General features: G+C 42.3%; 2 protein-coding genes across 2 annotated transcripts in view; one reads left to right on the forward strand and one right to left on the reverse strand.

Moving 5' to 3' along the window:
• The window catches only part of INTS8 (integrator complex subunit 8), a 29,799-nt gene extending 21,506 nt beyond the window's left edge, over positions 1-8,293 (forward strand). Inside the window, exons 18-27 of the mRNA XM_010006508.1 lie at positions 435-468; positions 3,041-3,097; positions 3,177-3,238; positions 4,102-4,220; positions 5,876-5,979; positions 6,666-6,716; positions 7,382-7,455; positions 7,534-7,598; positions 7,702-7,745; positions 8,015-8,293. Coding sequence (XP_010004810.1) covers positions 435-468; positions 3,041-3,097; positions 3,177-3,238; positions 4,102-4,220; positions 5,876-5,979; positions 6,666-6,716; positions 7,382-7,455; positions 7,534-7,598; positions 7,702-7,745; positions 8,015-8,131 — 727 coding nt within the window. The 3' untranslated portion in view covers positions 8,132-8,293. The remainder of the gene's footprint in view (positions 1-434; positions 469-3,040; positions 3,098-3,176; positions 3,239-4,101; positions 4,221-5,875; positions 5,980-6,665; positions 6,717-7,381; positions 7,456-7,533; positions 7,599-7,701; positions 7,746-8,014) is intronic.
• A 976-nt stretch (positions 8,294-9,269) lies between these two features.
• Positions 9,270-21,102, reverse strand: CCNE2 (cyclin E2). The gene is made up of 11 exons (XM_010006437.1): positions 21,089-21,102; positions 20,889-20,997; positions 20,648-20,704; positions 18,756-18,907; positions 16,601-16,736; positions 14,086-14,232; positions 12,932-13,027; positions 12,050-12,184; positions 11,119-11,230; positions 10,049-10,203; positions 9,270-9,568 (listed from the first exon to the last, which is right to left on the reverse strand). The coding sequence occupies exons 1-11, from the start codon at positions 21,100-21,102 to the stop codon at positions 9,467-9,469; spliced, it is 1,215 nt and encodes a 404-aa protein (XP_010004739.1). The 3' UTR covers positions 9,270-9,466.
• Between the last annotated feature and the right edge of the window lie 657 nt (positions 21,103-21,759).

Here is a 21,759-nt window from a genome sequence, read left to right on the forward strand (position 1 = left end):
AGGATACTGATTCTGTTCTGACCCCAGATTCAAACAGTAAAGAACAATGACCCTGTTGTTATTATGTGTACCTTACAAATGATCACAGTGTACCTTCTTCTGTAAGCCTGTAGGTCATTGTTGCAACCCTAGCTTGGATAGTTACACTTTCTCTCCCTTTTAGAGGCAATGGTTGACTTACAAAGTGATTTTCATGCATTTTAGAGCTTGATGGAAAAACAGATAGCTCTTATATAATGTGTTTTAAATGTAAAACTCGACAGTAACTGTATTTGAAGTTAATTACCTGCTTGAGCATTTGTAAACTTAGAGATAAAGGAGTGTTTTGTGGGTGAAGAATTTGCTTTACCAACTCTCATTTCCAGTATGTTAACTTTGCCTATATTCTCTGCTGTGGATGATTACTTACACAGTTATTTGTGTCCCTAATTTAGGAGTGAATTGCTGTCCTTCATCAAAAAGCTTCGGGTAAGTTCTACTAGTCTTGAGAATGTGTTTGCAACCAGAACTTTGTTCTGGTATAATGTGTGTTGTTTTTTTTCTGGGCTTTTCCTATTAAGTTTAGAAAATCTGAAATCTATACAGGTGTTCTGTATGTCCCTGAAGAACTTCTGAATTTGCTGTAGCTGCCATATAGCTGGAATAGCTTGTGAAAAAATCTTGTCCTGAACTCTTACAGTGAAGATCTATTAACATTATAAGTATGTTTTATTCCAGCTATCATTAAGTTAATATTGTTCCACCTATCACAAAGCAGAGTATTCCTTTGGGAAGGAGAAAGAATCACAGAATCTTAGGGTTTGGAAGGGACCTCAAAAGATCATCTAGTCCAACTGCCCTGCCAGAGCAGGGTCACCTAGAGCACATCACACAGGAACTTGTCCAGGCGGGTTTTGAATGTCTCCAGAGAAGGAGACTCCACAACCTCTCTGGGCAGCCTGTCCCAGTGCTCTGTCACTCTCACAGGAAAGGTTTTTTTGATGTTTACATGGAACCTCCTATGCTCCCGTTTGTACCCATTGCCAGTTGTCCTCTCACTGGACATCAATGAAAAAAGCCTGGCTCTGTCCTCCTGACACTCCCCCTTAACATATTTGTAAACATGGATGAGGTCACCCCTCAGTCTCCTTTTCTCCAAGCTAAAGAGACCCAGCTCCTCCCTCAGCCTTTCCTCATAAGGGAGATGTTCCACTCCCTTCATCATCTTTGTGGCTCTGCACTGGACTCTTTCAAGCAGTTCCCTGTCCTTCTTGAACTGAGGGGCCCAGAACTGGGCACAGTATTCCAGATGCAGCCTCCCCAAGGCAGAATAGAGGGGGAGGAGAACCTCTCTTGACCTACTAACCACACCCTTTCTAATACACTCCAGGATGCCATTGGCTTTCTTGGCCACAAGGGCACATTGCTGGCTCATGGTCATCCTCCTGTCCACCAGGGCCCCCAGGTCCCTTTCTCCTACATTGCTCTCCAGCAGGTCAGCCCCCAACCTGTGCTTGTACATGGGGTTGTTCTTCCCTAGATGCAAGACTCTACAGTTACCCTTGTTGAATTTCATCAAGTTTCTCCCTGCCCAACTCTCCAGCCTGTCCAGGTCTCTCTGAATGGCAGCACAGCCTTCTGGTGTGTCAGCCACTCCTCCCTGACCTCCAACTAGATTCTGTCCCATTGACCACAACTCTCTGACTTCTTCCTTTCAGCCAGTTCACAATCCATCTCACTACCTGATCATCTAGACCACACTTCCTCAGTTTATCTACGAGGATGCTGTGGGAGACAGTGTCAAATGCTTTACTGAAATCAAGATAAACCACATCTACCACCCTACCATCATCTATCCACCTAGTTACTTCCTCACAGAAGGAAGGTTGGTCAAACATGACTTCCCCTTGGTATAACCATGTTGACTGCTCTTAATGACCCCCTCATCCTTGATATGCCTAGAGATAGTGCCAAGAACAAGTTGTTCCATCACCTTTCCAGGGATGGAGGTGAGGCTGGCCAGTCTATAGTTACCCGTGTCCTCCTCCTTGCCCTTTTGGTAGACTGGAGGGACATTTGCCAGCCCTCAGGCACCTCTTCAGTTGCCCACGACTTACCAATGATGGAGAGTGGCCTAGCAATGACATCCACCAGCTCCCTCAGCACCCACAGGTGTTTTCCATCCAGACCCATCGATTTATGGATGTCCAGATTGCTTCACTGATCCCTAACCAAATCCTCCTCTACCAAAGCAAACTCCTCCTTCAGCCTGGCTTCTTCTGGGACTTTAGGGATTTAGGGCTCCTGGGGAAAGCCTGCAGCAGTAAAGACAGGCACAGAAGGCATTCAGCACCTCTACCTTCTTTATATCCTCTGTCACCAGGGCATCCACCTCATTCAGCAGTGGGCCTGTATTGCCTCTAGTGTTAGTTCTATCTACAATGTATTTGAAGAAGCCCTTTGTATTGTCTTTGACCTCACTAGGAAGGTTTAGTTCCAAGGAGGCCTTAGCTTTCCTAATTGCCTCCCTGCATCCTCTGACAACAGTCCTATATTCCTCCCAAGTGGTCATCCCCTTCTTTCATGATCCATAGATTCTCTTTTTCCACTTAGTTTTCCCAGCAGTTCCTTGTTTAACCATGTGGGTCTCCTGGCTCCCTTACTTGATTTCCTGCCCATTGGGATGCTCTGATCCTGAGCTTGGAAGAAGTGGTCCTTGAATATTTGCCATCTTGAAGTTACTGCTTGCATCATAACTAAGCAGCAGAAGAGAAAAGGAAATAATTGTATGCCTTGTGAGTTTGTAAATGCATAGAAAGTTGTAGTATACCTGGCTTTAAGGCTAGGCACTACCCACAGAAACAACATAAAAAGGTGTGCAAAACCTGTGGAAAGTTTATATCCAAGCAGTTATTCAAGAAAATCTGAAGTAATTAACAAAGTGGTGCTGTATTTCCACAGAAAATTATAGTGATCTCAGAATTTCGTAAATAGCTCTAAAGCTTAGGGAAGAAAGTACAGTTTTGTTAGTTCATGGGATTTTATTTTTTTTTCTTTACAGGAACCGTTGGTTTTAACCACAATATTGTCCCTCTTTGTCAAGCTTCATAATGTTCGGGTTAGTATATATCATATACATCTTTGGTTTCTTGAAATGTTTCTCTCTTTAACATCTGGTACCATATTTCTTCTCTTAGGAAGATATTGTAAATGATATTGCAGCAGAGCACATTTCCATCTGGCCTTCATCCATCCCCAAGTAAGATGATAATTAAAAATACAATTATTTTCAAAATCCATGTTTATGTAGTTAGTTTGGTTGCAGTTACTGAGTTTTAGTACTTGTATGTTAGTGTGGTTTGTGCCATATGAGGACATTACTGACCCGCATTCTGTTTGTGGGCAAATTGATGGAGATGCGGGTACAAGAAATGTAGGAGTATTTTTACTGAGTGCTTTACTGTGTGCTTTACTGAGCTATATGTAACTATGTGAACTACAGCATATTTTAATACAAAGCTAGTGATGTTTTTGAGGTTCGTTTGAGTAATGGCTAAAAGGGTAAGTGGCACGTGGGACATACTGAGTTAGACTTCAGTGTATATTATAATGTTAAACAGAAAAAGTAGTTTTAAGTGTTACCAGAATTTAGCTGTAGGGTGAGAAAAAACAAGTGTTTAAAATGGAGATTTCACATGAGCTTTGGGAAGGGCTGCCCAAGCAATGTGCCAGACTATTCCCAGCCTTCCTTTCCGAGCTAATCCCACAAGTTTCCAGAGATTGCTGTCTGTTGCCATTTCTGCAGATGTTGTGACAGTAGTTTCAGGTGTTGTCTGCCAATGTCTTGAAACTGAGAACATAGGTTCTTGCACAGAACCCTTTTATGGTGTCAGCTACAGAAAAATTTCCAACCTTTTCTGCAGGTCTATATTTGTTCAATCAGAGTTACTGCACTGAAACACTTGGACAGTAACCTTACTTAACACTAAATCTTTCCTGGAGTTATTTTTGCTTGACACTAAATGCAAAGTGTTTTGTACTTAAACTAGATGTGAAATCAGAGTAGTGTTTAAAAAAAACAAAACAATAATCTAGTATTTCTTCCTTTCTTTTTTCTTTTAGTCTTCAGTCAGTGGACTTTGAAGCTGTGGCTGTTACAGTAAAAGAGCTAGTCAGCTATGCTTTGACTATCAACGCAAACAACCACTTCTGGTTAATTATTCAGGCAGATATATATTTTGGTAAGTGAAACCCATGTCTATTTCAAGTCTTTTGATGCAGTAGTGTAGGTGACTTTGTCTAGGAGCTTGTCTAAGCCCACAGAGAGGCTGAGTCATGCAGACTTATTTTAGGGTAAGGAGAACTTTACTGTAAGGGTCATCAGTCACTTTTTTAGTGGGTGTGGTTGGTCCTTGAGTGTGACCCCTAATTTAGAGTCTTCTATAAGCGAATGGAAAGTTGTGTCAATAGTATGTGCTTTTAAATGTGGAGATCACCTTCACTGGAGTAGATGAGCAGAGAGATTCTGTATTTTTATATAGGGAAATATCTGATTTGTAAACAAGGAAGCATGAACTGCTGATCTGGAAAGCTCTTCCCTGTTGTTCTGTCTTCACCTACTTTCTTTCCCAGTACTTATCTTCCCTCAGCTGGGAGCAGCCAGCAGAATTGGAACATACATGTGTCTCAGATCCTGGGTGCTGTGACGTGCACCCAGACTGTGCCAGGGCAGGAGTTGCCTGGGGAAATCTTGCCCAGCCTAAGTGATTCTGTGCTTTCTTAAATTATTTCCCAGTCTAGAGCCAGTTACCCAGACTTACTTTTTAGTGTGAGTAGAGTGGAGAGATGTGGGTGCTGATGAATGGGCTTTCAGAAGGTAGCCAGACAAGTATGGTACTACCTGGTGCATGTGCTGGAGAAGGACATAGCTGTAGCTGTCCTCAAGTGTATTTGAGCATTTCTTTAACTTATCTGAGACCAGTCTAGTGAAATTTAGCATTTAAGTCAGATAGTTCTTTTCTGGCAGTAAAACAGGATATGTGCTGTCCCTCTGTCCCCTGCTTGCTGGTGCTTTGGGCTATTGCAGGAGCCAAGGTTTATGTGTCCCGACCTCTTTTTTTGGACTGGAAGGATGTCTGTGGTGTGCAGTAAGATGTAGTGCAGAAATCATAGCCTGTTGCTTCCAAGGGAGACAGATTTGTCTAGAAGAGGCTTTTTATCCTTTCAGGTGAAGGGAAGAGGTCTTGTGTTCAGGGCTGTCACCTTAGGTGCAGGAGTGATTCAGGGTTGTAAATGGGCAGTATTTGCTGCTCAGACAAAGTGGAACAGCAACCCAGAAGGAGAGTGTTTATGTAGGAAGCCACAGAAGCTGCTGCCTGAAAGGGCAATGGTTGGAGTACTCCTGGTGTGTCAGGTCTGTATTTCAGAAGCAGTGTGGACAAGCAGACTTCTCTGACTGCAGAGCCCTGGAAGGCTGTCTTACTGGGAGTAAACATGTGCTGAACCATGGGGTGTGGTGGTATCAGCTGACCCTCTAACTTACAGCATCTAAACTCCCTCACTACCATCTGCGTGCTGAGTTCAGTGAAGGCAAACTACTTTTCCACCGTAAGGTTGATGGATTTAAGATCAAATACCTATAAAGTAAAAAGTGATTCCCGAAAGGCAGAATTTTGCCTGTATTGCTAGTTTTCCTGATTGTGTAGTTTTCTGTCTGTCAGTGTTTTAGGACCTCTTGTGTGTCTGTGCTTTTTAAACAATGATAGGCAAGTCACTTTCCCAGTAGAACTCAGCTGAGATGTATATATATGAGTAATTCCATAAACAATTGATCTCAGCCTTATAAACAACTGCTGTGTTTACTCTTAAGACCTTACTTTGCTTTTTTCTACTGCAGCAACAAATCAGTATTCAGCAGCCCTTCACTATTACCTACAGGCAGGAGCTGTATGCTCAGACTTCTTCAATAAAATGGTGCCACCAGATGTGTACACAGACCAGGTGAGTTAAAATGGGGTTTAGATGTACAAAAATCTCTTTGGATTCAGTCACCATCCTGATTCTCTGTGGAAACTAAATTGCTAAACATGGGACACATTTCTGTAGCCTGTAAGATTTTACAGTTGATGTATTTGGGGATGTGAGTCCTCATGGATCCATTTCTCATTACTTGTTACTTGAAGGCCATAGAAAATCTGAAGCCTCTTTGCTGAAGCACAGAGGTTTTTCTGTTAGTTTGTAGAGGCTGAGCGTGCAGAGCTGCCAGCTGGAAAAGCGCTGGAGCTGGGCCCCTCGCTGGTAGTGAGATAATGAGAGAGCTGAGCGCCTGTGCGGTGGGCGAGGCTGGTGTCCTTCAGGCCGCTCCCCCTGCTGGTCCCAGCCGGGTCAGCCCGTTCCTGCGGCTGCGGGAGATCAGGGTGCAGCTCCTCAGCAGAGCACAGCCCGGCTCTTACCAGAAACACGGTGCTTTGTTCTGCAGCACATCCTCACCTGAGGTCTGAAGTGGTGGCAGGTCTGTTGTTGATCAGTGGATGTGCTAAAACCCAGGAATTGTCTGTGCATGGGAGTGTCAGAGGAATGTACCTGGTTATCTTGCTGGTCTTTGTATTTAAAAATAAAGAGTAAAATTGCTGTTTGTGTTCCAGTACTAGCATTTCAAAACTTTTTGGTTTTTAACCATTCTGTAGGTGATAAAAAGAATGATCAAGTGCTGTTCTTTACTCAACTGTCACACCCAGGTAAGAGGTGGAACATGGCATTAAGTAAAACATTACTTTATACATATTTTTATGTTAAAAGGGGGGAGGATTTTTTAGAAAGTAAAACTGAATCCAACTTCCCTTGTAATGCAATTTGCAATAAAATATTTTGTTGTTACTATTGCTTCTAGGACTCTAGAGAAGAACTCTAATGAGCAAACAGATATTTGGAAATGTACAAAGTAGAAATAGTTTGGGTCTTTGGGTTTTTTGTCCCATTTTTCTCTTAGGAGAGAGGTGACTATTTTCAGGCAAGGTTGAGAGCACGGGATCTGTGGGGCAGTGTTGGGAACCTGGCCTTGTTCTTCATGGTAACCACATGTTGTTCACAGGGAGTGTTCATTCTCAAGAAGTGTAACAAGGCTTATATCAAGCTCTTATTTAAGAGCTATTAAATGCATTTAGAAACTTGGAAGCCAGCTCAGTCCCTTCAGACTTGAGTAAAAAACATTTTTCCTCTTAGCTGCTACTGTTGTTGCTATTTCAGAATGAGCTGTGGGCTCTCTAAGTTCAGTGCTTGTAACTTGCTTGCCATGGAGATCAGCACGTGGCTGGGTCTGGCCTTGGGGTGGGATTACTGCGAGTTTGTGGAAGCTGGTGAGACATTTATGCTGTGAAAGTCACCTGTGAGTCTTCCCTTACAGGTAGCTATTTTGTGCCAGTTCCTCAGAGAAGTAGACTACAAAACTGCATTTAAAGCATTGCAGGAACAGAACAGGTGAATGTTACAGCAGAGTTTATAAACATGTACACACCCTGTGAATGTGTGAGATCATCTACCTGTGTTCTCTTTCAGCCATGATGCCATGGATTCTTACTATGAATACATCTGGGATGTCACTATCTTGGAGTATTTAACATGTATCCTTTCACTAGAATAGCACTACAGAAAGCTTATGTTGGATGTTTATGGCTAGAAAAAGTCTGTTTCCTACCCAGGTGTCTTTTCTTGACTCACCCTCAGATCTCCACCACAAAAGAGGGGAGACAGACAAGCGGCAGATAGCGGTGAGTGAACACAGGGTGCCTCAGGATTTGAGATTTCTTTAGTGTGTCTTTCCCTCCTTGAAACCATCTTTGGAAAGAACTGCCACTTCAGCTGTAATTTTGTTGGGTAATTCATAATCAAGGTTGGATGCTGATGTAAAGTGTAGTGGGGTGACACAGTGTGTTACAGGGAAAAAAACACTGGTTGAACTAGCACTGAAAATGCTGTGTAATGAACCAGCTTTACTTAGAGTGACTGTTGCTAGTGATGTCTCCTCTATTGTTTTCAGATAAAAGCCATCGGGCAGACAGAGCTGAATGCCAGTAATCCTGAGGAAGTGCTACAGCTTGCTGCACAGAGAAGGAAAAAGAAGTTTCTTCAAGCAATGGCAAAACTTTACTTCTAGCCTAATGCTAGAAGGCTATTACAAAATACGTGGAAGTGAAAAAAACTTTCAAGACTTTATTTTAAAATTCATTTCAAGTTTTATACAACATTTACAGTCTAGTATCTTTCTTTTTAGAAATAGATGAAATCTTAAAATAAACCCTGTATTTTTACAAACTGTACAGAAGGCTGGAAACAACTTCAGCTAGTTCCACAATGGCTTGTTTGCAGAAGACAGGAATTCAAGTTTGCAAAGAACATAAGAGTGTAATGTGGATGTGGGTGGCACCCAATGCTCCAGTGCAGCTTCAGACTGCTTAATGTCATGTAAAACTTGTCCCTGGATGAGGGACACAGTGGGGAAGAGGACTGATACCCATCTTTCCCAGTCCTGTCCCCTCCTCACAGAAGTGAAGCACCTCAGAGGCAGAGGTAGTGAATATTCCAAGGAAAACAGTAGTTAATGCTGTTTATAAACACTGATAAAATACAGCTCCACAGTTTAGTTTAAAATACTGTTCCTACAACATGAGTGGTTGTAGAGTACCAGCAATTCACTTGTTCCCGTACCCTCTCCAGTTCTTGTTAGGTTGGTTCTTGTTGAAAGTTGGTGGCTGGATTGTATAAAATAAAACTCCTTCCTCCCAGGACTGTAAATTCTTCCAGTTGAGGGTAGTTCAGCAGCACCTTCTTTGCTTGTACTCTTACCTGAGGCCAGTGCTACACTGGAACTGAAGTTTATGGCAGCCCTAAAGGGTCACCCTAAATTAATCAGCCTCATGTGGAGCTAGAATTTGATACAGAGCTAAGGACACTAACATGAAGGCAGAGTGGTTTCAGAAAAGCAAACTGTGCACCCACTGACCTCTGTAATACTGCACCTGAGCTCCTGGTGACTAACAGGCATTAAGCTCTGACCTTGCCAAAAAAAAAAAAGAACAGCCAAGTCAAGAAGAGGTAAATATGTACAAGCTGTCATAAATTCCCCTGTACTGCTAATCCAAGGTAAAGCAAGTTTGACACATACGTTGCATGGACAAATTTTGCCACACAACCATGTTTAAAAAGTACTTGAAATTCATAAGTTAGGAATGGTTAGAGTAAACTAAGTTGTGTCTGAGAATGGTCCAAAGTAATCCAGGCTCCTATGATAGCATGGAGGAATGCTTGGTCTAAAATCTTTAATCAAGTCTGTAGGAGGATATTGGTCTCAGTTTCCATCTAGCTGCTCTGTTTGCTGCATCTTGTACTGCTCAAGTCTTCAACAGCAGTAAAGAGCACAAGTCTCCTTTACAGCCTTGTTCTGAAGCACCAAGTTCTGTTTCTGAAACAGTTTGTGATGTTTGTCCGTATTTCATTTCTTCTCTGTACTTTTGGGAGGTGTGATTATCCCTCCTGTTGACACAGGCGATAACTGACCTGGGGCAGTAGATGCTACTCCACTGTTAACTTCTTCCTGTGTAGCGGGGAGGAAGCAGACAGTTAACACCTGTGGCAAGATCTACTTTTCTCTTCCAGTAGTACTAGGCAGTGCTGTGCTTCCTCACACTGCTAGTACAAGTGAAGTACCCAGTGTTAGGATACTGAATAAAACCAAGGGAGTGTTGCACAACACAAAAAAAATTATCTTTTAAAAACTTCACACAGAATCACAGAATCCTAGGGGATGGAAGGGACCTCAAAAGATCATCTAGTCCAACCCCTCTGCCAGAGCAGGGTCACCTGTACTTCTAATCCAAGTCTCGGTTTACAGCCTGTATTATAGTAGAACACTTTTAGTTTACAGCATTATCAAGCATCAGCACTATACAAAAGGTGGGGCACCAGTGACCACACTGGCCAGGGTGAGCCAGGCCAGGTGGGGGCAGGAAGGTGTTTGACCAGGCTTGGCGGCCTCAGGAGAAGGGCTGGGCAATGTGCTTCACAAACCACCTACCAGCATGTCCAAGTAATTGGTGTGTGTTTGGATATTGTGTCGATCTTCTACAGCAACCTTCTTGAAGTTCTTCAGCTTCACTGAGACTTTTTTGGCCACGTTCACAAAGGGAACCATCCATTCTACACACTCTGAAATGCTGTCCCAATCTAAGCCTAGAGGGTAAAGCACAGTAATATATTTAGAAATCAGGAGGGGTGGCAGGGGTGGCTTTCACAGTGTTTCAAAGTGCCCATAAATTTAAAAAACCTAACAAATAATACTGCAGATAAAAATTCAAAACCATCCTCCCAGAAACTCCCAGGATTTCCTTGTGCTTGTTACTTAAAAGCATTATGGCAGATAGAATGATAGAATCCTTTGGGGTGGAAAAGACCTCTCAAAAGGCTGCCAAGTCCACCACTCAACTGTGTCCCTCAGCACCACATCTACACATCTTCAACCCCTCCAGGGTGAATGGTAAGCTCAGGCTTCCTGAGCAAAGCTGCTCTCTGGCCGCAAGGGTTCCTGTTGCTTACCAGGGGAGGCTGAAGTTACATTTTCATCTTGAGCACAAGATTTTGGTTCACAGTAGAAAAACATACCCTCCTAGCACAGACCTTGATGGTACCCTCAGGCAATAAAAAAATGCTAATGCCAACGCACAGGTTAATTGAATACTGCTGCCAGACAAGGATGGCTGCTTGATAACTACCATTTTAAGAGAAAAAGTAGCCAAATACTGTATGGCTAACTGTCCCCCAAACAACTGGAAGTCACAAAGCAATAGTATTATCCCAAAAGCAAGAAGAGCAAATCTGCTTAAATTCCTTATCTAGGGCTATGCTCTGGGAGCATTTCCTTCTTTTTTGGAATCTTCCTAACATCTGAAACAGTGGAAGGAAGTGAAATTAAGGAAAAAAAAAAAACAACCACCACCACCCACAGAACAGAACAAACTATTGGTGTCCACGCAGCTTTGGCTCTCTGGCAGCCTGGTAAACCAATCACACACTCTTAGCAGCCCCAGGCATGTAGCAGCTTTCAGAATTCCCTGCCCAACAAGGCCAAGCTTTACAAAGGCTCATTACCAGAAGCTTTCTTAACTACTTCAGTTGAGGTATAGTGGCAGAGTGCTGCAGCAGCTAGTGTTCTGTACTGGAAGTCCAAGGAATTCACATCCAGAATGCACAGGTCTAAGAGCTAAGGAGAAAAAAAGAGAAAAAAAAAAAAAAAAAGTGAAGCACCTAAGAGTTACAAATTTTAACAAGATGATACTTCAGTATAAGCCTGTCTCAGAAACTGCTCTCCACACAGCAGTGCTCCTGCAATCTGTGCTCTCTAACATGGCTGAGCTTTTTAGCATCAGCTGCATCCATCTAACTTCCTCTTGGCACCAGCTGCAGTTACAGGGGGTCTCAAGAGTTATGATGCAAACCAAGCTGCACTTTCACCAGCAACATGCTGGCACTTTACTGGCACAGATTTAAGTACACCGTGTTCAAACTCTTATTAAACAGAGCTCCAGGAAGCTGCTTCCCTATATTAGAATATTATCTAGCAACTCTGTGACCTAAACCAGTCTGCTCTTCAGAAAGCCACTCTAAGGCTGGACACATCACGTGGCCATAAAAACTGAACCACAGCAGTTTCAAAGCAGTCAAAACACTCCTCAGGCTGCTTAATACAGGTAAAAACAGTTAACTGCAGCACTTGCATTGCCCACCCCTAAGAGCTGTTGCTGCTGTGGTACTCAGCAATTAAAAAAAAAGATGCTTTTTTTATTTTTCCAGTGTACAGAAAAGTCTTAAAATACACGAGAGCAGGGAGACAGGAAGCACAAGGGTGCTTCTGCTCAGAACTCTGTATGAAGTTCTCTGGCAGTCAAACTTGAACATTCCTTAACCAAGTAAGACATGAGGTGAAACAAGGAAAAGCCTTCTTTAATGGCTTCTGGGGTGTCACATTCAGCTGTGCCTTAATCTCCCCAATAAGCAGTTTCCATTGCATTTTCCTACCAACCTGTGCTATCTGAATGAATTTTTCCTGAGAATACTGAGGTAGCAGCACTTTTGGAACATCCTTCAGAGCATCCACTTGAAGATAGAGGTTCAGCCAAGAGACGATTGTCACTGGACACAGTTCCCATTTTAAAGCCTGTAATTATTAAACAAACAGGTGAGCACCTTAAACCAGATAAGGACAGTGATGTGCCCTGATCTCTTTTCCCATGCCTCCCCTTCTGAGTTTGTTCAGCTTATTGCACAGATCCTGAAAAGACACTAAAGATCACCTACAATTTCAAGAAGAGATCACTGCTCATTTTAGATTGCACTCTCCTACTTTTTGAACGGGCTGTATAACAATCCACACAAATGTATCTCCATGTCTGTGCATGCAACCTTCTGCACCCTCCCCATTTGGAAGCTGGGAAATTGGGGCATTTCCCCCAAGCCTTCAAACTAGCTGTCTGAACCTGCAGCTTGTATCTGTTAAGGAAGAATATATGTACAAGGCATTCTGTGATGGTAAAGATGGATCCTTTCCAACAGAAGGAACACTGAGCAGTGTTGTTTCTTTGCCTGGTCCTAGAGGCCCCTGTTCCTGGACAGCAAAGGATGTTGGCAGGTATAGCACATGACAGTGACAGCCCTCTGGTCTGTCCTGTGGCTGGCTGTACCTGGTAAGTACTTTCATATATGCATGAGAAGCTTGTCCTTTTCTAGCAGAGAGGGATTATACCCCAGCCAGGGGCTTTAGAGGTCCACTGCACACACAATGAAGGTTTCATTGTTTTGAAGAAAGAGGGACATTCTAAATATGTCCTGTTTCTAAGTGACAGTAAAATACAAAGCTCAGCTGGACAGTCTTCCAACCAGCACTTACAGAACCAGCAGTTATTACCTTTAACATAATAAGTTCCATTCTTACAATATCATCTTCACTGCAAGCACCATCAGTGACGTAGGCAAATTCCTGTATTTTAGGAGCATAGATTTCCTTGGAAGGGAAGGGGCAGAAAGAGTGAAGATTAGAGTGCCTTGCAGTTCTAAGAAAGCTTGAAAAGAAACTGACAAATACTTTTCTGTAGGTACAGAAATATTAACATTTCTTATGCTACAATAGTGCTTTTCTTGTTTGACCAAGTGATGAAACTTACAGGATGAGGAGATAATAAAAACAAGTAGGTTGTATGTTGTGTGATGTAAAACACCATAGATTTATTGCCTTTTTTTTTAGCTTTTGGAGGAATAAATGGTGACCAAACAATCGGAACAGCTTTTCATTTGTATCATTTTCTACTCAGCCATTCCATTTGATGTAAAAACACACACTGTCCCCTTCTCACAGCACACTGCTGTGCTAGAAACACCCTGCTGATGCCACGTCAAGTGCTGATGTGGTCACACAGATTTTTAAATTATTTTTTTTTAAAGAAAAAGATGACAAAATCCCACAGCCCCTGTAGCTGGCAAAATCCATGGTGCAGAGGTGGTTAACAAAGACATTTGCTAACCCAGTCACGCCAGTTTGGGCCACCTATAGCTAAGTGTGTTAGTAAGAGAGAACTTGCCAGCAGAAGTGCTCCTCTATGAGCTGGCTCCACAGCCTGATGCCACACACACTTCCTTAGGATGGACAACTGCTTGTAGTGTACTACCTTGGCTTTAGGAACAACAGCTAGGATCAGGGAGTTTCCAAGTATAGAAACTTAATATCCCAGATTTTCCTTTCAATCTAGCCCACCAGGCATTATACAAAAACATGCCCTCTTGGCTTGCAGGTGTAGTGCACAATGTAACGTATCAGAACTACAGCACTTTAAAAAAAAACAAGCCTCCACTAAAGGGGTTTATAGCAGTATGAGCCTGATGCACTAGCAGTTTGAGACCTAGGCTTGGTTTTATTCAAGTTCCACACCCACTGGAAAAGATTTCCCCTTCTGACCTTCAGTGCTGTATGTACACCACCAAGTTCAAAAGATTCAGACAGAAGAAACAAGTACATCATCACTTTCAGTTATTCCAAACTTAGTTTCCTGTAACAGAGCTTCTTACCTCAAGTTTGGAGGCAATGAATAATGAGGTAATTCCTATGAGCTGAAGCATGCTCTTGTTAACATTCTTTTGTGTCAACATGAATCTATCAAAAAAGTCTTGAGCTAGGTAAAAGGTTTCCCTGTGGAGTGCATACACCTCACATACCTAAAATGGGAAAAAAATAATTCAGTTTTCTGTTACAAAAAACACCTCTGTTCACACATTGGAGTATTCAAGCTTTAATAGTAAAACACAATATGCATGATTTTATCTTTTGCACACACCGACCTACCTGGGTAGGTTAGGATGTCTTAGGATATAGTTAGTATGGGACTGTAAAAACTATTTCACATCCTCTCCCCTACACATGGATTATCTATGATGCACTAAAATATTTCCAAAGCATACTTTTTGCATACTAAGCAGCATCCAATTTACCTATAAATAAGTACAGTTTTCCACTGAAATAAGAAAGCTTCATTGAGGAAGGAAAAAAAATAATTAAAAAAAAACCAATAAAAAAACCCCACTGATTTGCTTGATTAAGAATACTCTGGGCTCAAACCTCAAGTTGAAGTCAGTGAGCAAATCCTCCCTGTATTCCTAGTAGGTCTGTCCCAGGGCAGAACCACTACAAAACCTGAAGCCTTTTGGCTCTGCAGCAATTAGCCCAGAAGCTCCTGCAGCCCCTCAGGCACACCAACAGCCTCACTAAGCAGGAACAAAACTTCAAGAGCAGCCATCTGCTCCACACAGTTGTGGGTTTCCCTGCCAGGGAAACCTTTTAAATACTTGCATTGTATCAAAGTGGTTCAAATGCCAGTTCAACAAGAAAGGAAACTGCCCAGGCCTGGAGATCTTAAGCAGGGGACTACTCTTTCCTCCAATCTCTAACTGAATTCGGGTGGGTCTACCACAACTCAACTTATCTGCAACTCTGTATCCCTCCAACAGCTAGTTAGATATCTATAAACTACTTACAATCTACGTTCAGTCAACAGGAAAGAATATCCAAGAAACAGCTCTCAAGTCCAAGCTTCCTGCCCTGCCTCATTATTTCACTTGATACAAAGTCAGAATAAAAATCTCACTACCACCAGCTATTTCCTAAGATAAGGTTGAAAGCCCATTTACAAATTAAAACCCTTTCTGACCATCAAAAATGCAACTGGCTGGCAGTAACACTACAGCTCATTCTTTTAGACCTGATCTAATATTTGCCATTTGATGTGCTACTCTGATATTACAACCACTACTCCAAACAAGATTCAGTACTACAAACACACAGACCAGGCCCAGTAATGAATAAATGGCACAATTTCTATAAAATTGTACTGCCCAAAAGTAATGATGCTGGGTCATGTTAAACAGCATCTGTGTTATGATGTCATAGAAGACAACATAAGGAGACACTGGAAGACTCTCAAAGACGCTTGGATTTTAATCCAGTGTGGCACACAGAACCACTGAGCTGAACAAGGCCCTTGTTGACATTTTTATTTGGATATTGGATGAATTCCTAAGTGCCCGATTTTTTTTTTAAAATGCAATGAAATGGTGGTATGTAAATTACACAATACAGGAAGCAGTGAAGTGCACAACTGGAATAATTTTTATATTTGGACCATATTTATTTAAAAAAACCCACACCTTTGCTTTCCCTTGAAATTCCCTGCTATTAGCACTGTTCCAGAAAGAGAGCAAGAGTGCCACTGTAGTATCTGCTTCCCTGGAATATTTTATATGGAACTGGCAAACCTGCAAGCTCCCTTCTGCTGATGGGCAAGGACTGCACTAGTCAAAGGTTCCTTTTGGCAGTGGTAAACTCAACACAGAGTTTTTGGAAGTGTCTCCAGAACACAACTCCTTCACATAGACTGCCAAGATGGAGAGCTTCCATGTTGTTTGACAACTGGAATAGTCTGAAGAAAAGCAATTAGACTGGAACACAGATATGATTTGTAATCCTTTTCAAAGAAGCACGTGCCCATACCAAGAGCCTTCAGATGTCAGCCACTAATGCACTACTTCCTTCTGTTCTCTTCATAGAACAGAACTAAAAAAATTACCAATAAGTCAGAAAATATGGTCAGAAACTGACATGTAAGAGGTCTTTACGTAGACAGTGCCAGGGTGATAACTCAAGGTCTCCACACAGATGCAGTTGTCTCATGGTTTAGATACAGTCTACGATGCACAGTTAGAGCTCCACAACTAATCTGCCTAGAGCAACTTCAATACAAGCACCTCAAAACAAGGGGATTTTTGCCTCCTCCCAGGGAAGTTGTGTGCCAAGAGCAAAAGTTAAGTACTCTTGCTTGCTGCCCTGTGTGGAAGGTTCAGCATCTCCTGCCAGGGAAGACTGAATGTAGCTCACCAAGAGGAGCAGCAACTTGTAACGCTTTTGTTGCAGACTAGTTTTGGCATTTATCATTACTGTATATTTTTTTATTACATTTTTATGTTAAACTTCTGTTTTTTATTTGCCAACTTCCCAGGCGTAACACATGGCAAAGCAACTAGAAGAACATACCTCTAAGAGCCAGTCTAAGAGTATTGATCTCATGTGAGGTTGCAAACTAGGATGCAGCGATGTGAAGTGTTTGCAGTGAGTATATCTGTTCTCCTTCTTCAGGATGTTGAGCCAGACATCTTTGGAATTTCCCCAGCTACAGAATAAAGTTACACAAAGCACTGTTAAGCATATATACACCTTCACAAAAGGAGTATAGAAACATTACTTTATGGTAATTAGAAAACTGTAGGCATACTTTGAACCATTTACATCACCACAACAGCAGCTTGCCAAGATCAGCAGCAAGTCTAAGTTTTACAGAACAGCCAGTAAAACTGCATGTGTGCATCCCAAAGTTGCACACACCGTTTCCTATTCAGCCTAGTTAGGTGGATGTCCAGAGATAAAAAAAACCCAAACCTTCCTTGTAAAAGAGGAAAAAAACAACCAACCCCACTCCCCAAGAAACATAACACACCAATGTGTCCAGTTTAGTTTGAGGAAAACATTTACAGATGGTGTTTAGAAGTCACTCAGCCATCTCTTCCTTTTCTAGCCTATCTTAAGGCTCAGAAACAGGCTACTGTGAAAAAAAAAAAAAGAGAATTCTTGTTTATTGCTACCTTACAATATATTAGCACTCAAGCCCATGTGGGAAGAAGAAGCCTCTATCATTAATATGGCTCGTTTTAATTTTAATTATTGTTATTATTAATTGATGTGGGGGCTTTTTCTTGGGTGTACCTCACCCTACAGTTACTAAGGGGAACAGCACATCAAACGATGCAATGCTGATTCCCTACTGAATTTTTTTGAGTATTTACCTTTCCCAAGAAGAAGCAGAGAGATCTTAATCAGACCTGATCACTAGTATCACCTAAAAATTCTAACCCAGATCAGTGCCATTCTGCCAACCCAAGCTAAAAGCTCCTTGTTTAGTGCATAAGTCTCCCCATTTAAGTGGGCAGGCATGGAGAAATCTCCCATTATGATCTTCCTGCAGCAGTCAGGAAAGCATGAAGAAGACAGGAGAGTAAGTGACCTTCTTATCCATCTAATTGGAAAGGCTGGAGTTCAGCTTTACCACATGCCTACTGACAAGAGGTGAACATCAAGGATTAAACTCCTTGCATTGAATTCAGTATCAGAACGATTGTTGGGATCCAGCACTTTCCAACAACTTGCTAAAGGAGAGCATGGAATTCCTTCACTCACTACCCTTTCTTTAGATATTTAAAAACCCCTACTTTCTACCAAGCCTTCCAACACATACAAAGGTGTGATTTCTGAGGCACATCAAAGAGCTTACTCTTCTTTCAAGCACAGATCAGCAGCTTGGGAGTAACAACTGAGAGGGAGGAGAAACTGAGGTTGAAACTCAGTGAAAGAGAGAGTAAGAGACCTATTGCTTTGCACTGATGGAAAACATGCAGCATCTCCCAGCTCCAATCAAGTTTTGGCCTGAACAAGTAAAAACATGGTGTTATCTAGAAAGTTCCTCTTAAATTGATGCTTTGTGTTCTGCTTCTTATTCACCTCTGCAGAAGTTTTCCCTAATGCATTGCAGTAAATTTAATAACTCCTGCATTAAACACTAGGCTGATACAAACAGCAACAGGGGCACTTACCTAAAACACATGAATGGTTAAGAAATTCAGAAAGTGAAAAATCCAGTTTATTCAGCTAATCAATCCTTTTGCAGAAGGGAAAATTTCCAGAACTGTGACTGCACCAAGCATACTGCATTGCATTACTGTGCTACCTGCACAGCAACATTGCCACAAGTTTATTTGCGTATTTGTACATTTTTAAGTTCTTAAAGAAAAATTTGTTTAGTGTTTTCTGGTCACTCAGTTCCAATAGCACTGAAAGAAGTTTAGTTTGACCATTACGTGCCTCTTAAACACTAGAGTTTCCAGTTGTAAGTTATAAAAGGATAGCTCTCAAAGGCTAAAATTACCTGTCTGGTAAGACTGGGGGGAAAAAAACACACTCAGAATTTCTGACTTTTTTGGTTTTTTGGAAATGGAATTGTTTGTGGGAGGAAGGGACAAGCAGAGATATGGGTTGAGTACTGTCCCTGTTCTACAAACACAATACAGAAACAGATTTTACTACAATAGTTCAGCATGTTTGATAAAACATCAACAACTGCTGTGCCTGATAAACTTACTTGAGTTCTGGCAAAGGTGATGGGTTTATGAAGAGGTTTCTGAACCTGTATTTTTTGAATCTTGAGAAGTCAGTGGTTACTGATTCTTTGTGAGGCGTTTCAATAATTATGCAAGGTGAGATGCCTCCTGTTATCGTGGGCGGCCAACAACTCTGCAACATAAACAAGGTATCTTTCAAACACTGATTTTACTACGAGAGCAAGAGAAGCAAAAAGTAAATTACAGTAACAACAACAACATATGTAATGTATGTTAAGTCTTTTTGGACCTCAACATCAACTCGAGTACCACATCCAAGAAAGACAGAGATCAAATGCCAACAAAGCCTTTTATCATCATGATGGAACACATAGGAACAAATCTGGTAAATTTGGGAAACCCAGCTCTGAAGAAGACAACTGTCTTTAGTTTATGAACTCAAAAGCAACCTATCCCTCGCTTGAGCTGCTCACTTGGGGTACATAATGCAAAGGTACTCATTGCTCCTAAAGCACAAGGCATTAGGTTGCTAGTCATATCTACTTATCTACTCCGAAAAGGAAAAGAGAGGGTGGAGGTTCTACTGTCTCTCTGGAAGTTCAGCAACTTGTTATCTTCCAATTTAGGGCTTCAGAGAGGAGCCACCCATCTCAGCTCCAGAGCTAGATACCCACTGAGCAAGCAGCAGCTGTGAACTATCTCTCAGCCTGACAATGCCAAATATGGGATGTACTGACTTTAAAGGAGAAGAGCCTACCCTTATTAATGCAGAAAGCTTCAGAGAAGGGACTCTAGACTGCATCAGTTAAATGTGGTAACTTGTTTCCCTAATACTTATTTGGTTGTACATAACAAACACAAGTAAGAAGGTATCAAATGCATGGAGCATATGCAACACTGTAATGGCTGACAGCCTTCAAAATGGTGACACAGAACTCCCAGTATGACCTGTGGAGTTAGGGGGATCCCACTCCCAAAGAATGGCAACACTTGCCCCTGAGCACAGAAGCTTCTCCTGTATAGCTGCTTTGCAAGGTAAACTACATACGGTTTCCTTTGTATAACTAACCCCACTTGTAGCCAGACTACAGTACCCTCAGTGAAGTTACATATTCCACCAGAATCGATCTTTGAAACCAAAAATTAAGAAAGGCAGTGGATGGAGTACATGGCCAGCCATCAATGAAAGTGAGATGGGAGCAGGATTTCCCCCTTGTCAAAAGTAAACCTGGCACACAGTTTCACCCCAAGTACAGCTGATGCACTTAGACAGCACTTTCCTCTACACAAGTTTGCAAAGGCAACTTCACAACCAGAAGAGCCTTCCTTCACCACAGCTGTCGATCTCATTTGCTTTAGAAACAGAACTAGTCTTTTTATTTTTACTAATCCACTTTAAAAAAAAACTTTGTAAAGCCCCTCACTTGGTTTAGGAGTAGCCTACGTAAGTTAAAACAGATTCCTAAATTGATTTAAGTAATCAAAAGAACTGTTAAATGAAAGTAAAGAGGGGGCTTGCATGGCTATGCATTGTCTTAACTAAATGGCCATGAAACCACACCTTAAGTTAAAACAAGTGCAATGATCTTGTGTAGACTTGCCTTTAAGCCTTACCTGCTCTGCATATGGAATTATTCTGAAATATCTGGTTTTATTATTTTTTTATATCTAACCTTACACTGCAGTGGTTTCCACATAGAAGGGCCCTTTTTCTACAACAAATCCATGTGTAGAAAAAGCAAAAGCTTATTAAAGGATGCTAAGGTGCAGAGCTCCCATAGTTTTTAATATCTGAAGGTAGAATCTTCCCGTGTTGAATACTTTTTAGTGTGGAATGCATGACTTCACTCTCACCAATATAAACAGATGGACTCCCTCACCCAGTTTGAACTGGTAATCAGGATTGAATTACCTTAATCTCATATTGATGCTTTTTAGCCATTTTCCCATCTTCTCTCTTCTTAATCTCCTGCTGAGATGAGAAACACACATGAACACACTGACAACAACCAGCACACCCACCTCTAAAGCTAAAGTGAGGTGTTGCTACTCCTGTCCTACTTTCTAACCCAGCAGAGTAGAGATTATCCCACCGAAATGCACTGAACGACTTTCAGTATCATTAAACTTCTCAGGTTGCCCAAACTGATCACCTCTGCTGTTCTCCTTTTTCTTGTCTGGAGATGTTCTGATGCCTGCAGTTCTTGTGGAGACTCTTCTTGGCATAACAGTGGTTGCTGCTGCTTGGCTTGCAAACGGCTGCTGCAAGGAGCAAAGAGACATGGAACATTAGGAGTAGCAGTAATAAGATGAACAGAGATCAGGTTGGTGTATTATGATGCCAAGAGCTTACCTGCGTCTTGACATCTTCTTTGGGTTTGAAGGTCTCTGCCTGGATCAAAGGAATAACATAAGCTCAGTAATACATCTTCTAGAAGTTAGGACCAAGTTCCATACTGTGTGTCAGGATCACAGAAAGGTTTGGGTTGGAAAGGACCCTAAAGATCATCTAGTTTCAGGTTGCTCAAAGCTCCATCCAACCTGGCCTTGAAGACTTCCAGGAGTGGGCACCCACACCTTCTCTGGGCAACCTCCTCCAGTGCCTCATCGCCCTCACAGGAAAGGATTTCTTCCTCGCATATCATCCAAGTCTACTATTTCAGCTTAAAACCATTACCCCTCATCCCGTTCTACACGTCCTTGTGAAAAGCCCCCCCCTCACTTCCTTACAGGCCCCCCGTGAGGAGCATCACAAAGCACCACGGGTCACACAACTGCAATAGAAGGGCACGAGTCTCCCTGCTGTGAGGGGCACTCGAGCAGGGGGCACCTGGGCCCCGCGGTCCCGCAGAGCCCCACACCTTGCTGGGGGTCCCAGGGCTGAGGGGGGTTACCCGGGGTGCCCCGTGTGCCACCCGGCTCACCTGCCCGGGGCGGGGGCAGCTCCCCCGCGGGGGGATGGGGGTCCCCGGGGCCGTGACACCCGCCCACCCGCAGCCACCAGGCTCCCCCACACAGACACGG

Source organism: Chaetura pelagica, unplaced genomic scaffold (genome assembly GCF_000747805.2).
Source record: "Chaetura pelagica isolate M959 unplaced genomic scaffold, ChaPel_1.0 scaffold76, whole genome shotgun sequence".
In the NCBI taxonomy this organism is placed as follows: domain Eukaryota; kingdom Metazoa; phylum Chordata; class Aves; order Apodiformes; family Apodidae; genus Chaetura; species Chaetura pelagica.

Bases quoted from the DNA above. Each gene is read 5' to 3' on its own strand.
- CCNE2 (XM_010006437.1), bottom strand. The intron at 12,185-12,931 runs GTAATAACTGCT...TAATAATTACAG, and splicing joins TGGAACTTATTATGTTAAAG to GCTTTAAAATGGGAACTGTG. The intron at 11,231-12,049 runs GTTGGTAGGAAA...TTTTCTCCTTAG, and splicing joins AATTCATTCAGATAGCACAG to CTCTTAGACCTGTGCATTCT.